Genomic DNA, 17015 nt, shown 5'->3' with positions numbered 1-17015 from the left:
GGTGAGCGACTCCGCCACCGTCACCTCGGGCCCCATCGCCATCCACCTGGACAAAGGTAGGAAAGACGACTAAGGAGTTCCAGATCAGTCAAGATGTCTCCTTTATCACAGTTGACCTAAGCGGCTCTCTTATTCTTTTGCAGGTCATTCGGTGGCACCTGCAGGTATGTATTTCGGGCGTCTCGTGTGTCATGGAACAAAACGTCAAAACACAATGCCTTTCGATTTCTAGGCTCGTATAGAAATCGCTCGAGGTTTGCAGCCCGAGTGCCTTTTGACCAGCCAAGAGCTAAAACTCAAAATTCCAACCGCACAGACGGAAGCCTCAGCCACTACATTTAACTTTTTCAGTATTACTTTTATTTGGTCAGAGTTGGTTTACCTCAAATCCATGCTATAAAGAAAAAAAAAACATTTCAAAAGCTAAGGAAATGTTGAAAATTTCAGTTTTGCATCGCTTTCACACCTAAGGTGACAAGCCAAGCTTCTTCCTTCTTCCGTCCTTTTTTTCGTCATAACTTCTAGCCTGCTCTGGGTAAATAAACCCGGCCTGTTGGATTTCGCAGTTCATCTGATCACAAGAGGTAGTCAGGCCTGCACTGCTCTCTTCAGGAAAATCTCTTCATTGAATGTCAAAGTCCAAGTGGACACTGCTTGAAATTAGTGAATAGAGACAAAATCTAGAACCGAAACAGCAAGAAAAGACCTTGAGGTTGAGTCAAAAAATTCAGGATTCCACTGATTGCAATGCTTACAGTTTAACTGCATGGGTTTACAATGGGATTTGAAAGAAAAAGTGTCAGTATGTTACAAAGATGTGACCCAAAAAAAAGAGTAGTACCGGCTTGGCTCAACAGGCTTACGTTGAAGGGAAATTATTTACTTCTATAATCATCGCAGATCAGTTAAAAGAGGGTTTCTTAACTCATCGTCTAACTGTCTTTGCAGGAGCCGAGCCTGCGAACAACACGGTGCTGGCCGTGTCACTCGTGGCCGGCCTCGTCGGGGTGGTCTGCCTGTCCCTGGTCATTTTCATTATTTACTACGTGCGCAATTCCAACGATGGTTTCAACAAGAAGATTCTGTCATGACAATGATGATGGGAGATCAGTTGAGGCTTTTTGATCAAATCCCACAATTTGGTTTTACAATTTCACCGAAGCGCTGTGACAAACAAGACGAGAGAAGGTTCAAAATAAGGGTTCCTTAACACCAATAGTAGAAGCTGAAAACAGCAGCAGATGGTTTGACCTGCTGCCTGGAGGATGACTGCAGAAAACTTCTGTTCTGCATAAGCTTCACTGATGACGTCCAATTTACACTGTGATATGAGATGCTGGGGAAAAAAAGGGCGATAAATATTTCTGTTATGAAATCAGATACATTACATTGGCCATTATTTACTCTTTTTTTAATGCTATTTTATCAGTTGAGGTATTTATACTAATATTTTTTGGGAAACGTTAATATGTAACAAAAAGCTATTTAAACTAATAATGAATCTTTATACACACACGCACGCACACATTTTTTTGTTTGTTTATTATTGTATTTCACATTGCAGTGATTGGGTGGAGCTCCTAACCTCTGCTGCATCCTGAGACTAGCAGAGTTTGGGGATTACATGCTAAATAGTTAGCTTTCGTTTGCTTCATGTAGCACCTAAATAAATTTGAACTGAAACAGTTAAGATGTCTGAAGTGAAATTAAACCTCTAATCTGTGTTTAATATTTTACTAACCCTAACGCCAATTAACATTTGGAGAAGAATCCTTCGCACCCAGTGACCCTGATTCCTCAAACCGGATTTCTCAAGCCTGAACTTACAACCCCTGAGGTTGGGTTTGTCTTTTAAGCCTTCCTTTATTTGTGTTCACACCTGTTTTGGCCTCAAATCAACAGTTCCAGCGCACAGCTTCAAGTTGCAGTTTCAACAGTCCCGACTTCACACCCTTGAATGGCAATATTGATCATTGATAAATCGATCGTAATCAGTGGTTACACAAAAATAAGCACTGCTGAAGTTTGCACTGACATTTACAGCTTTGTCATTGTAAAACTAAAACCCATAGTTGAGATACTATCCATGCCGTTTTGCAGCAGATTTTTTTTTTTTTTTTAAACACACATTTAAAAGTAGGAATACCAGATGCATATCGGTTAATTATTTCTCTGCCAAAATGATCCCGTTCTGAAAATTATTTCTTTAAGAAATAGGGCATCATGCTAAATAGCATTTACTTTCAAGTTGGCCAAGAACAGAAGGCTCCTTAAAACCTTACTAAGCATGAAAACCTTTTGTAAATATTGTTATGCTTACAACTAGTAAATGCAACTGTGTTTAAATATCTTTTAAACTGTTAACTTGAGAGTTTATTATTTTGTATTTAGCATGAACAAAGTGAACCACATTAAAACCACAAATGTGTACATGAAGCTAACCATTCATTTTTGAATTTTGCCTTCGCTTAGGGGTATTGTCGGATGAATGTTTTGTTTTTGGATACTGTTGAATCTATCCACCCTTCCCAAAGTAACATCATGAAATTAAAAACAAACTTTTTTTTTATTAACAGTTTAGAAACACAACAATATTTGCATCTCAGATTCCATTTTGTTTTCCGCAGTTCCCCCTCTTCAAATGAACATTTGTGCCACTTTAGCACAGAAGCACACAGCTGACTTTAACTTTCAAAGAATGCGCGTCATGGGGCATGTGGAGGTAAAGGACAGTGACAACATTAATACACTACCTCTTCGATGTTCAGCAGCTCATGACACCTGGAGTTTATCTGCTGTCACTGCAACATTCAAGCTCATCTCGAAAAGTCGGTATCAGTAGAAAAAAAAACAATGTGAAATAATCGATGATCCGACCTGGTTTCAGGAATGGTGGAACGCAGAAACGATAAACAGTATTAGACGAACTGCATTTCAGGAGTGGTAATGATGCATTGGATTAGCCAATGAATAGAAACAAGATGATGCTGAAAAACTGAAAAAAGTATGAAGACCTGGAGGTTCTTCGGTTCTATTGAAGTATATTAAAAAGATTAACGGATTTCTTCCTGGGTCAACTATTACTTATTAACGGATCTTTGTTGCAGATTTGCAAAAAAAAATGACAAGAATGGCCGACTAAATTTGGCAGCTCTGCACTCGTCAGCTTGTCATACATGATGCTGTAAGAATATGTGAAGTCTCACCGATTGACAGCTCCTCTGAGCCCAGTACTTGCAGACAAAGGAATCCCTTGGCTTCTGTTGAAGGTCCAAGAGCAAAGATCAAGAGAAGATAAAAAAAAAGAAAAAAAACAAAACTGGGCTTTCCTAAACTCTTCATCGTTTTCTTCTTATTATTATTATGCTAAATTGAATCATTTATGCTGATATTAAGTGGGATCTTGATAATTTGGCTTTGTGCCTAAAGATTTCTCCACAGAAACTGTGTTTTGAAATAACCTGCGCAAAATGGAATGAGATTTCCACTTCATTTTTATAAAGTGGAAGGAAATGCATGGCCCAAATAGTAAATATAGCCAATGGTTCAGACGATCTTCAAATTTTGCCTTTAACCTCAAAATCCGTAAAAGTCACGATTCTCCAGATCTGGCTGATAGTAGGGAAAATTAACATCCACTATAATATGCTGTTCCTAAAAATAACACATTCATTAATTGCAGTATGACTCTGGATATTGTGAAAACTAACAGAATAGTGAGAGTACTGTCAATTCATCTCAATGGAAAGCAATTTTACATTTTCCTCAAAACGATCAGTGCTGCAAAACAGGGCAATGTTAAAACAGCCAATGTCCGGATAATTGAATAGTTTGTCCCCCCCCCCCCATCGCCTTCTGTGATTGACACCAACACAAACACAGCAGCTGGTAGTCAGCGACAGTTTTGGTAGTGGGGGAAAATAAATCCACACCTCACCAGCGGATCAGGGCGGCGGAAACAGCACACAGGACAGAGGGTTCAAGAGTAGAACGGTATTCATACTTGTCAACAGTCCAGGTAGTTATTTGAAGTTTGGTCAAACGCTGTGTATTACTCCAACATCATTTGTTTTACCAGACCCTGCATCTGCAAAATGACAGTTGCAGGTTCTGACTTGATGCGTCTTCTTTCCGATGCAGAAGTACCTGTTGCTTCAGAGTCCGTGAAAGACAGAGGAGATGAACAACATTTTTTTTTTTAGGGGGCAAAGGGGGAACGAGAAGAGTGGTCTCCAGTCCATTTGAGTTAATGTCCGGCAGTTCAACAAAACAGGGACATGAAGACAAAAAAGGAGGGGAGGAAAACTAATGGGGGGTGGGAGCAGGAAGGAACATTTATACACTGTCAATAAATATTTTGTTTCCCCAGTTCCAGCTGTTATAATTCATCTTCCATGTGGTTCTTAGGTTTAGGCTCCTCTGCTGGTCCTGGAAATGAAAGCAAAGGAACAGAAACACTGGAGTGTGAGGACAGTTTAACAGTTTACAGAAAAGTAACTTTACTAAATTTAGACTCAAATTACTGGAACTGCTTTACGTTCCTGTAATGAATTGGTAAACAGCTAAAAGCACATTTGCTTTTTGAAGTAATTTCAGCAGCCTATTGCAGGTAAGCTTTTTTGCCATCATTGGTTTTTGTCAGTCAGATGTGAAATGTGTGAATAAACTCCAATGCCCCCACTCAACATTCAGTTCTATGAATAAGTGAAAGTAGAGTATGTAAAAAAGGACTGAGCTACACTTTAAACAAAAGGTTATTTGTGCTTTGATCAGCTTTCATTAATTCATTCATTACATGCACTTGAATGGTGGGTTTTGTCACTTGGCAGGATGAAACAATTTAAAGAAAGAAAGAAAGAAAGAAAGAAAGAAAGAAAGAAAGAAAGGATGGAGTGACAAAATGTCATTTTAATAAGAAGGGCCCACTTTAATAGGCAGCAGATGAATGCATCCAGGACACCATTTCAGTGGCAATCCTGTCATTGAGAGGAGTTAGTGTACATAGAGACCTGGGCCATCTTGCCCATGGGTTTGGGTTTGAAAGAAGTAAGTCGAGTCAATTTCAATTCAAAACTGCTCCAACTATAACAGCAGTAATAAGGTGTAATATATATCAGACACCAGGGACCATGCGTCAGCAGGAAAGAGTTTCAATGAAATTTTCATAGCCTTGAGTTTATGTTTTCATCCTCACCCTACAGCTCTCTGTCATCTTCACAAAATGGGGTGGCACACCGACCTGTAGTTTCTTTTTCTGTGGGCTGTGATGGGCTGTCAGTTTCTGTTTCCGCGTTGTCTTCAGTGGGCGGCGCGTCACCGGGCTCCGGGTCCTCTGGATTTGAATGGATACATTTATTAGCAGGGTATTTCAGTTGTATCACGGTTTTAGTCCTCGTGTGGAATGAATCACTGACGTCGGTCGTAAGAATTTAAACCCACCGCTCGGACTTTTGGGGCTCTCCTCTGTGGAAGGGATGACTTTCTCCTCGGATGAGTTGCTGGCTTTGCTGCTTTTATCCGAGTTGGTGGTGTTCTTGGCCTTAGCCTTTACCTTGGGCTTGGCGAACTTGGCCTTGTTGAGTAAGTAGTTGACCTCTCGATCCAGCAGTGCCAGCTTGGCCTCAATTTCTTTGGACAGCAGGATGGGACGCTCTTTTGGAGAGCGTTTGTCTTGCTCAGCAACAGTCTCATTTTTCCAAGTCTAAGGCAAACAGAGATTGGGAGTTTATTCAGAGGAAGCAAAGGACGCGATTTAAAAATGAAGGTTACTGACAATGAGTACATTGGTTAGAGGGGTTACTTCATACAAAACGCGACAAAAGTGAATGGTGAAGCCTTGGAAAAAAAATAATCTGATAGTTTTATTATGCATTTCATTCAATGAAGTAAAATTGCTGAACTGTTTCCTCCAATGACTTCATGACCTACCGTTGTCTCGTTGATCACTTTCTCTAACATATTTAGCTCAACTTCAGTGAAGATTTGATCATCCTCAGGTATCAGCTTCGCACTCCTTCAAAACAAAATATAAACTCTCAGTTACCACAAAACTACTGGATGACCAATTACTTTCAGTTTCTAGTTTCACAAGTGCTAACCTGAGGAAGAAGCCGGAGGTGTTGAGCATGCTGTCCAGGGCAGCCAGGCGGTCGGGCCACTTGCGACGCTCCTCCACTCTGAAAAACATGTCCTTGCACAGCGTCTTCAGCTCAGAGAGCTTTTCTCTAAGTTGCTTTGTGGTGGCCGAGTAGCCGTCCTCATCCATCCACTCTGACGACTCCCTCAGCTTGGCGAAGATTTGCTCCTTCTCCTCGTCTGATACCACAAGCTGGAAATCGTCCTGGTAAAGCTTGTCCTGTAGAAACAGGACAGTTTTGTGTTGTTTCCATAACGATTGAAAATAAATGCACAATTCTGTGCTTTTAGCACAAAAAAGCTTAAAGTTACAGAAGAGCTACTGAATCTGTTTTCAGCACGCACTAAATCAGACAGTGCTTTCAAGTTTGTATGAACGCAAGGTCCTGAAAATGAGGTCGAGTGAGATCCAGGTCTCTAAATATTTCAGAATACTTGAGTCAGAATACTTTATTGATCCTCAAGCAGGAAATTACTTTTTGTTGAAAGCAGTTCCTGCTCACATAGTGAAGTGGAGAACAATCAAAATTGAACTTTATATAAAAATAAAGAAAAGCGAATCATAAAATAAAAAAGTGTAATATGGTAATATAAAAATGAAATGTATGTAACATATATACTTGTCACATACACATTTATACAAAATATATATATATATATATGTATAGTATTTGCATTTATTTGAACAGTGGTAACATAAGGGTGATGGATTTAAATGGATAAACAAGATGTGATTGAAGTGGAAACACTCACTTTTAAATTTGTTTGACAAAAACAGTGCTCTGAATAGCCAGTTTTATAAAGAAGAATCTCATTTAAAAAAAAAAAAGAAGTGAGTGACCAAAAACTAATGAGGATTTTTTTTATTCTCAGAATTTAGAGGACAATCCTTTGCAGTCAGTGAAGCCATAGCTTGGAATCCATTTCAATCAAAAAATAATTAATCTCACTGACATTGAGGTGCTGCTTATGTATTCCATTCAACAAAACAATTTTATCAGATAGGCAGCAACCCTGGATACACTCCAGTATGCTACACTGCCTCCTCCATCTGTGAAACATGACAGCCTTTCCACTGCAGGAACAGCTACTAAACAAAAATTAAGCATTTTGAATGACATCAAACCTCTTATATACTGATTGTGTAATGGAATAATGAGTGAATGGCCCACACATGGCCATGACGCTGCTGGCTGGTCACATTTTAAATGACTTTTGAGTAATAAAAATGACAGGAGATGCCAAAAAAAGAACGCTTAATGTGCTTCTTCAACATATAGTGGTTTGAAGAACAGATCGTCATCTTGTACCCAACTCTACTTTTTTCATTTTAAATCCACTGCAATGATGTCCAGAAGTGAAAATACAAAAGCAGTTTCTCTGCTCAAAATACTTATACGGCTGAATGGGTTTTTAGCATTTCATACTAAAGTGCGTTGCTGGCTTCTGCACATGCTCCCATCATCAAATTATGACAAAGTGGTAAATTACATGACAGAAGCTTGTTGCAAGAACACTGCTCACTACTCTTGTATCTAGTTTACCATTTCATAATTAGTTTAAAGAGGATCATGCAAACAACCTGAAACAATGGTCCATGCTCAGCTGTTTATTTTTACTGCAGAAAGAGTTAAAAATTTAATGTGCATTTTTAATGTGTTTTCAACACTGTAAAAGCACAAATGTTAAGGATCCAAAATAACTCCACATGTAAAACAGATGATTTTCTGTTCCACTTTTAAATTAAAAGATGCGATATCCAACATTTATGTGGCTTTTTTGTAACTTTTTTTTGTAACTTTAATAAGGGTAAACTCTTCTGATTGTGCTGTAAGTATGAAATTCTGAAAAGTGACTTACCTGTGTCTCAAAGATAAATGCTTCAAGGCTGTTAAGTGTCTTTTCCCTTTCTTGTTTGGCCAGGTCTCTGTCTGTCAAATCCTGCAGTCTGAAAAGACACCAAGTTTTTAGATGAGGGCCAAAGCAATAGCTGAGCTGGAAACACATTGAAAAATGAAAATAAGTCTAATTTACTTCTTTTTAGATGAAGTTAGATCAACAGCAGTGGGGTCGAGGATGTCATTGATTACAAGTTCCACTGTAACATCCTCAGAGATCTTGCTCTTTTTCTGAGGTTTTGTTGCCTTTTCAGTATTTTTCTCCACCTCTGCATTTCCAGGTGTCTCTTGGTCTTTTTCCTCCTTTACCAGAACACATATGGTTATTTTCAATACATAGTTGATGGGAGCATTTATTTCCTAAATTTGATCCTGAAGGCAGAACAGTTTTAAATATCCTACCTTGGCATCTGTTTTGCTGCCGGCCTCCTCTGGCTTCTCTTCGCTTTTCTCTTCCCCTGCACTTTTCTCCGAGTCATCCTGCTTCTCCTTGGCAGCCTCTTCCTTCTGTGCCTCGTTCTTACTATTGTCATCCTTGCCATCATTTCCAGAGTCAGAAGGAACTTCCTCCTCATCCTGGGAGCAACAAATCAGGAATGTATTAAATTACTTTTACTTCCTTATACACAAATTAGTTGCAGTGTTGTGACATTAACAGAGAGGCAACTACCTGAACAGGCTCTGTGACATTTGGAGGAGATTCTGAAGCTCCTCCTCCAAACAATGTGGAAATTGTGTTACCCAGCTCTAAAGGACAGTAAAATCTTCATTAATAGGTGGAAAGTCAGACATTTCTACAGCAACATCATATTATTCAGGCTTCAGTGACCTCTTATTGTAAAGAACCAGACTGCAGAGCCCTACTTTGACCACTTGAGAGAAAAACTAGTGGGGCTGTAAGACTGCTTTTATTCCCACATCACTGATAAATATAGTAGAAATCTCCATCATTTAGTTTGTGTCTATCTTTTTTCCTTTTCTCAGCAATAGCTCACATAAAGTATTTCCAACATGCACTGCTGGGATGAAAGAGACTGAATGTCAAGCAATAGGAGTGCCTCACGCTGAAACTAAAATGAGATGAATTGAGTGATGCATCAAAAGTCCATTAGGGCTGGGGAGGTGACAGAAGAATGAGAATTGTGCTTTGAAAAATGGCTATGGCCCAGAAAGCAGTATGTTTCAACCAAAATAAGTCACCCACCATCATCTGGAATATTTTGAGAAGATTCAAATACTGAGTTGAAAAAATGTTCATGAGAGAGGTTTGCCGCAGAAGACTGAGACTTTCAAAGAACAATAGCCAGAAAATTCACACTAGAAAAACCATTAGCGACCCTGAGACAGGTGTTGCGAAGGTTTTTCCTATTGTAATTCTGTAAAAGTAAACTTCTCCTTTTGGCATGTTGTTAATGCATCGGTAGCTTCTCTTCAATCATAAAAAGCCTGAGAGTATTTTAGATGGAGTGTTAGCTTTACTAATTGAAAATATCAAATCTTGCCATCAAAAGAATCAGTAAAAAAAAATGATTTTAAATTTGAGGTTACAAAAAAAAAGAATAAAACAACAAAACTTACTGGTTAATGTTGATTCTTCTTCTTTCTCCTCAACAATGGTTTCAAAGACAGATTCCACCTGTAGGTGCATATACATTAAGTATTGAGAAATTCAAAAGATATGCACAATTTTTCAAGAGCTAACAACTCCAAAAATGAAGGCGTTATTTTGAAATGCATACTTAATAAACAAAAGAAATAAATGCACAGTTTCTTAAACAACCAGGTCTAAGAAGGGAATCGATGAGTCAGTAAGTTTGGCTTTGAGCTGCTGTAATGAAAACACTGATCCATGCACAAATCAATTTGTACATAAAAGGGAATCTGTGCAACTTACACGATCCAGTAGGAGAACGCCGCTCTCATCCATGTTAAAATGGGCTTTGATGCCTTTCGACTCAGCATCCGTGTGCTTCTTAAAGCTGCTGCCCACTCCGGACAGCTTGACTGTGGTCAGGTTCAGAGAGCCAAAAATACTGCAACATAGACAAACATGTTCAGCCATACTGGCCATATATTGCACAGTTGGCCCTTTCGTTGTATTACTGTATTACCACATGTGAAAGTACCACAATACTGTATGTATTCTAGTAGTTCCCTGTTCAATAACTTGGCCCAGTTCCAGAACTGGTATGATGCTGGCGAGGGCTCGCTATCTTACCTGAGATCTTTCTGTGTCAAGAAGCTGAGGTCGCCGTAATTAATGTCAAAACTGAAGTCATCAGTGTAACGGTTGAAGGTGATGACTTTGCGCTGGGGGTAGGGCGCCATCCTCTGAAAGAGGATGCGCTTATTGTGTTTAGTGGTTTTACTCCCATCTTCCTCTGTCTCACGGGTGAATTCCACCTGATGGAATCACATTTGGTCAGGGTTTGAAATAACTGACAACAATGAACAAAACACAAGATGCTGTCTGTCTGTTTGTCTGGATTAAACTTTCCCAACAGTGGACAATCTGTGAATGCGTTGCTGGCTTTGCAAAGAGATTATCTATTTTATTTTATTTTTTTGTAAAGGAAAAATAAATGGATGGATGACCCTGACTTACCTGAATGGGGAATACTGCTGCGTCTCGAACCAGGAAAGGCGTGACTTTGAAAGCCTTGCTGAGGACAGCAGCCTGGTACACAGCACCCATAGCTGCTGCCTCATCTGCATTGATGTTCTTCCCAAGTTCCTCCCTGATAATCAAAAATAAATGCGACCCCATTTGAACAAAAGTTTTTCATTTCACAAATGTGTTGAATGAAATATCAAATCAAGAGATATTTTCAACAATTTTTTAACTTGGACCCGGGTAGTTGCCCCAGTCTGATGGTCTACGTGGTGCTTTGTTCAGGGGTGTGTGTCCTTGTTCGTGAATCACAATGAGCAACTTTTTCAACTTGCTCTCAAAGGTTGTTTATGAAAGTACTGTGAAATACAGTACCTCATTTTATTGCTACAATTGTATAACTCTATTACACTGGTTCTATATAAAAAAGGTACATGTAAACAAAGTTAGTCTTTAAACTTGGACTCAAATACAGATGGAGCATGAAGTTTAAGGGGATCTCCACCAGAAATTCACAGATCCCAGGTCTCTTTACAAACTGACAAGTTATGACACCAGGGGAGGTAGTTTTACTTCTACATACAGTAATATTCATTTGTAAACTGAGCCTAATCCAAATGTAGGTATGATGAATGATGTGATTGAACAAAAAACCCTTAGCTATAAATAGTTGTTTTGCAATATGTTCGATAACCGAAATCAGTTTTTGTGGCTCAAATTTGTACTATTTCCGAGAGGCCCTTAACCCCCAATGATTTACTATGTATTCCTTTAACAAGTCACCTCCCACAAGGTATAAAAGCATGGTCTCTGTTGTATGGTCTAAGAATACGGCTCTGAAGGAAATGTTTTGGAACAATACTTTGTGAGTCATTCCTACACTGAAAATATAAAAACCTCTAGCTCACCCTTGAATTGTTTTTCCAGTGTTGGTTACTTACTTGCCTACAGCTTTGAGCAGAACTTCTTGAACCTTGGGCACACGAGTAGAACCACCCACTAAAATCACATTCTCAATATCATCCTGTTGGCGCAAAGAGAGGCTCTAGTTATTCAGCATTCTTTCTTTGATGCTCGCCATCACCATTTCACCAGGCAAAATCTCAAAGTGGGGAAACATGGCGACTATTTGCCCTAAATGATGTTGCCCTGTCTTAGTGGGAGTAACATTATACACCTTAAAATACTTCAATTTGGAAAATAAACATGTCTTGAGTTACTCAAAGAGTATCTGAATCTGCAGTATCACCATTCAAACCTAGAGGTCTTATTAAAATTTTATCTGATCCTGATACGCAGTATGATCAAGCTGCACTTGCGCAGACTCCTCCACGCAGCCAGAATACAAACCATTGTCATCTCTGCCACAGCCAGTGCATCTTTCACTGGCTGAGGCACTCTGTCGAAGAGATCAGCACACAGCTCTTCAAAGTCTGCTCTGGTCACGTGGGCTTTGAAGTCAATGTCATCCATCAACCCTTCCACCTGAAAAACAAGAGCCGAAGACCTGCATCAACTTGTTAATATCATCCACTTGCAGATTCGACTGCTGTTTGTGGATATTTTAACTTATTACCAGCAATAAGTGAATTCTTTGCCAAGTTACATTTTATGGCAGGAAATGTGCTCAAGTTCTCACCTGGGCCATGAAGTCTACATTCGCGCTAAGCACTGTCTTGAGCCTCTGGGCTTCTTTGAGGAGTTTGGCCATAGCGCGATGGTTTTCCCTGACATCCTTCTTGCTCTTCTTCTGCTCATTGAAAAGTCTCGCCAGGTGGTCCCTGAGGCGCAAGTCCATCTCAAAGCCGGCCAACTCACGGTCAAACCTACAGCCAGTAGAAGAGGTAGAAAGATCCATGCGCGGTTGCTGATCAACATTCTTCGGAGTTGGCATTGTTTAAATATGATTTGAACATTTTGGTGTGGGAAAGTGCAGTTTTAAGACTCCAAACGCCAAAGTAACAAGCACAACATTCCATGTTGAGATTAAACCATCAGAAATGTCTGAAATTACAGCCAAGGGAAAAATTTAATTGTTATTGCTACATCCTTGGATTGATACAATTAGAATTCTCAGAGGGAGCTCCACATTAACGACTTGAAAACTCACCCAACACCACGAATCTGGAGCTGGGGTTGGTTGCCAGACTCCTTAGTCTTCACCATCTGATAGGTAACAATGGTGGCAGTTGTGCTGCCTGAGCCCATATCATAAAACATCACATTCTGAAAGGAAAAAAGAGCAGACCTCCAATGAATATGGGAAATAGTGTTCAAATAAACTAATGCGAGTATTGCTAATCTGTTAGTTGGTTTGAAAAGTTCTATGGAAATACTTGACAATTATATAATTAAAAAGCCTTACAGTGACTTTTTATCAAAATTGATTAATTGAATGGCTGTCTCAGAGACAATTAAGTTCAGTAGAATAATGTTAAGTTTTTTTTGTTTTTTTTTTAAACAAGGTTAAGATATTTAATTAGCAATAGGTATTTACACAATTGCCTTTATGGTAAGCTGAGAGTATACTGAAAACACTGCACATAAGCAAACAGAATAAGTGCCAGCTATACCTAGACCTAAAATACAACACTTTGTTATTCAACAAGAAAAACTGAACTTATACTCTTTAAATCAGACTCCAATTACTAAAATCATAGCTCTATATGGATCTGTTGGAGACATCATGGTTTTCAGATGTCTACACTGAAAAAATTCACAGACCTTAGCTGTGCTATTGATATCTTTCCTTCTGAAGACCCCATAGTTCAAGGCAACAGCTGTGTTGTCGTTGATGAGCTGGAGGACTTTTAGACCTGCCATCTGCGCAGCTTGAAGGACTGCCCTTCGCTCGGCTTGGTTGAAAAAGGCTGGTACGGTGATTACTGCATCTTTGATTGGTTGTTCTGCAGGTAGAAGAGATAGGATTAGTGACGGGGCAATAAGAACAACTTAATATGTATTCAAACATTACAGCGATAAACATTGCGTGCACTGACCTGCAAACTCCTGAGCCAGATCACGAGAATAATTGAGCACCATCCCGAGGAGCTCCTCGGGTGTATACCGAAGTTCTCTATGAGGAAACACACAGAAGCAACACTTCATATTTATATATTCTGGTAACAATTTGTTTCTGTTCCATTTTATTGCATTCCATATTAACTGCTATTATATCCTTCACTTTAAGAAGTGAAAAAAATACAACAATGTGAGTCAAAATTATGCAAAATTATTATTATTGTCTATCATCTGTGTGTGTGTAAGTAAATAAATAAATAGATATATAAATAAATTAATGAAATAAAGGATAACTTATGCTTTTATTGTAAAAACAAATAAAATGAAAATAGGAAATAAAAAGACTCACTCTGAGTTTTGAAAGTAAACTGTATCTCTGACAGAGTCAGTTTGAAGCTGGTGCTCAGGAAAGCGTTTCTGGAAGAGCTCCACCTGGGGGTTGTTGTGCTTCTTGCCCATTAGGCTTTGCAGGTGTCTATAAACAGTTTTGGGATTCTTCACAGACTGAAACACATATAAAATGAAACAATTTACAAGATCCAAAGCAGGATGCTGTCAAGTCAAGCTAATGTGAATGCTGGATTCCAAAAATGACATTATAAAAAATAAAAAAAAAAAAAAAAAAAAAAAAAAAGGGTAAAGGGTTAGCAAATTAAGAATGTGTCATACCACTCCTAATGCATTGTCTCCAAAAAGTCTTTCATTTTCCTTAAGGCATACAGCCGCTGGTGTTTTCCTCCGTGACTCCCTTGGAAAAAAATGTTATGGTTTGTGTCATTTGACTTGCCAAGGGTTTGATATGCTTAAAGGCTAAATTCTATTTTGGGTGTGTGTGGCACACAGGTTTTTAGTACATTTAATCAAATCAGTAAGTAATGCACTACACACACTCCCTGCATATTCAAAGACAATCTTGATTTGTGACTGGAAGAAACAACATGAAATTATTCAACTATGACAGCTTTTTTTTTTAAGGTTGAAAGAGGTTACTTCCCTCAATAACAGTTATCTTCATAATCAGTTGTGTATGTTCACTGAACAAAACAGAAAATACAACTCACTTGTTGAGAACAATCTCCATTGGCACACCAGGTTTCACTATTGCCATTTTCATCCACTCACTGCCTAGGTCAACTGACATGACTGCTACAGCCGCTGAAAAGTAGAATTGAGTCACAGATCACCACTTGCCGTATTCAATTTTGGCCATGCTCTCAGGAGAAGACTGCTATCAGATAACAATGTCTGCATGTGGACAGATCATATGATATACCTGTGTGTGAGGGCACCATTGCCAGAACGAGGCAGAAGAGAGCAACCAAGGGCAGCTTCCTCCGCACCATGATGCACTGCAGTGCTGAACATACAAAAACATTAAATAGAAAAATGAGGGAGAGAAAATTGATTTCAAAGTCTAACTTTCCAAACACAATTCTATTAGACAGCATCAGGGACAAACACTTGTTCCTCTTTTTTTCTGGTTAGCGGAAGCAAACATCACCCCCCCCTCCTCCCCAGCCAAGTGCTACACGGGAGAGGAAGAAAATCTTTGAAAAAGACTGGCTGATAGTCTTTCGCAGAAGGTAGTCAAAGTATAAAGAATGTGACCCTTGTAGTCATATCAATAGTCGACACAATACTATTCCTGAAGGAGAACCTGATATTGTTTGCACTTACAAAAACAATTTACAGTGATATTCCTTTTTGGATTCAACCAAATACCCTTTCATATTCAAGCATTTGGGCATCAGCAAGATCAAATAGAGTGCATCTCCATAACAAACACCTCCATCACATAACACTTTAACATCAGGAAGAAGATAGAGTTGAGCTAAACATGGAACACTGGACTGAAAGCATGCTACCATTCGTATGTTAACTTTCATAGTGTGGACAACACCATCTGGATATTTGGAAGACGTTGTAGGACAAGGGAAATAATCATCTATCGTCATGAGCATTCTATGTCCTGTATTGAAAAGAACTGTCGGCTGATGACTTTGGTGTCTAAAGGGGTGCTATAAAGGGGGGTCTATATTGTTTTAACTGACTGGAGTTCATTTTATCTCTATGTTTCCAGCAAAGCGTTAATGTGGCATTGGCCTTTGCCCCAGGATATGCAAAGCATCCTGTGTACCTGATCCCTCATAGGCTACAGTTCATAACACGTGGTTTTAATGGTATTGAAGGGGTTTGATGCTGACTGAAGCTTGGAAAGCCACATACTAAGTAGTGTCTGTGCATCCAAATGGGACATATTGTATCTTCAAATATGCGATAGAAGCCACGTACATCGGACAACAGTTCAGTGTTTGTGGAAGAGAATAAAACGTAATCTGCACAGAAACTTCCAGAGGCAGTGACGCACGAACATAAAATGGATGCATATGACAAGTGCTCATTAAAATATATCATTAAAATCACTTGTGTATTTACAGCTGGATTCAAATTGATGCACCGACTAGTCACAGAGGAAGGTGCTGTGTTTTAGAGCTTAGTTGAAACACAACAACCGAACCGTTATACAGGTACCGGTTTACATTACAAAATCATTGATTAAAAAAACAGATACAGACTCTCGTGAATGCAAAACTGCGACTATTAAAACCTAAAAAATTGCCTCTGATATAAGTTGACAGGCACGGTTAGCTAGCCACAGACAAGCACCAATTAGGAAGCATGATAATAGACACTGCTGTGGTAAAAACTTACCGTTCTCTACCTGGGACAATTTCAACTGGGAGTGGTCAAATAACAACGGGTCCACTTCCTAGGCGTTTCTGAGAGACAGTTTCTCACAATTCTGAGTTAATTCCGAGCCTCTCTGTAAAGACGCTTTACAGTTTTTAGTCCACCTTATAGCCGGCTTGTTCTCAACAGTCGGGCCCAGAACGCGGCGTCACCTCATTGGATCCACTGAAGCAACCGCTATTGGGACTAAAAGGAACGTCAAGCTAGAGCTAAACAAACATTGTACTTCCGGTTAGCGATGATGCTCAAACTATTCTAGGAAACCGAAAAGGAAATTACGAGTTGTAAGAGATAAAAGCTAACAATTATGATTAGGTCCTTTATGTACAATAAAACTGTTAATGTTCGTGAAATGCAGAATTTAGTGATGGGCCCGAACGTCATAGTGTGCCATCAACTCTTTGTGATGTCATTGTCGATTCATTGAGGTCTCATTGTATTTATTCCTGCTTGGTGTCATTGACAAGGAATGCTGTGAATAACACAACTTAGAATAAATTCACTTTGGGTTTTACTGTCAATTTGAAATTCAATCTTAACATTACAGCACAAACAAACATCGGGACGCTGGTTTTTTGTAATAACTTGGAAAGGAACTG

General features: G+C 39.1%; 1 protein-coding gene and 1 long non-coding RNA gene across 3 annotated transcripts; one reads left to right on the top strand and one right to left on the bottom strand.

The window, feature by feature from the left end:
- Nucleotides 1-10: 10 nt before the first annotated feature.
- On the top strand, nucleotides 11-1076 carry LOC147226644 (uncharacterized). Its single transcript, XR_015107204.1, has 3 exons — nucleotides 11-56; nucleotides 144-164; nucleotides 949-1076. It is a non-coding gene; the product is annotated as an uncharacterized LOC147226644 (long non-coding RNA).
- A 1471-nt stretch (nucleotides 1077-2547) lies between these two features.
- Nucleotides 2548-16571, bottom strand: hyou1 (hypoxia up-regulated 1). Of its 2 annotated transcripts, none has more exons than XM_086160731.1 (24): nucleotides 16378-16571; nucleotides 14939-15022; nucleotides 14727-14820; nucleotides 14335-14413; nucleotides 14015-14169; nucleotides 13644-13720; nucleotides 13369-13550; nucleotides 12755-12870; nucleotides 12284-12470; nucleotides 11995-12129; nucleotides 11586-11668; nucleotides 10639-10771; nucleotides 10252-10436; nucleotides 9928-10066; nucleotides 9612-9669; nucleotides 8704-8780; nucleotides 8436-8609; nucleotides 8170-8336; nucleotides 7996-8083; nucleotides 6099-6355; nucleotides 5929-6013; nucleotides 5440-5701; nucleotides 5195-5332; nucleotides 2548-4428 (listed from the first exon to the last, which is right to left on the bottom strand). In XM_086160731.1, the coding sequence occupies exons 2-23, from the start codon at nucleotides 15006-15008 to the stop codon at nucleotides 5196-5198; spliced, it is 2940 nt and encodes a 979-aa protein (XP_086016857.1). In that variant the 5' UTR covers nucleotides 15009-15022; nucleotides 16378-16571; the 3' UTR covers nucleotides 2548-4428; nucleotide 5195. The 2 variants fall into 2 exon arrangements, with proteins under 2 accessions (XP_086016857.1, XP_086016855.1); XM_086160729.1 differs by having other exon boundaries at nucleotides 5240-5332.
- Nucleotides 16572-17015: the final 444 nt, after the last annotated feature.

The sequence above is a fragment of the Fistularia commersonii genome, chromosome 15 (assembly GCF_037954325.1).
Source record: "Fistularia commersonii isolate RoL2024-O1a breed Wild chromosome 15, RoL_Fcom_v1.0, whole genome shotgun sequence".
Taxonomy (NCBI): Eukaryota; Metazoa; Chordata; class Actinopteri; order Syngnathiformes; family Fistulariidae; genus Fistularia; species Fistularia commersonii.
Note: the sequence above shows the minus strand (reverse complement) of the source record. Positions and strands in the feature narration are given on the sequence as shown.

Bases quoted from the DNA above. Each gene is read 5' to 3' on its own strand.
- hyou1 (XM_086160729.1), bottom strand. From the start codon at position 15,008: ATGGTGCGGAGGAAGCTGCCCTTGGTTGCTCTCTTCTGCCTCGTTCTG. The intron at 14,414-14,726 runs GTGAGTTGTATT...TTTTTTTCCAAG, and splicing joins ATGGAGATTGTTCTCAACAA to GGAGTCACGGAGGAAAACAC. The intron at 10,067-10,251 runs GTAAGATAGCGA...TCTATGTTGCAG, and splicing joins TTGACACAGAAAGATCTCAG to TATTTTTGGCTCTCTGAACC.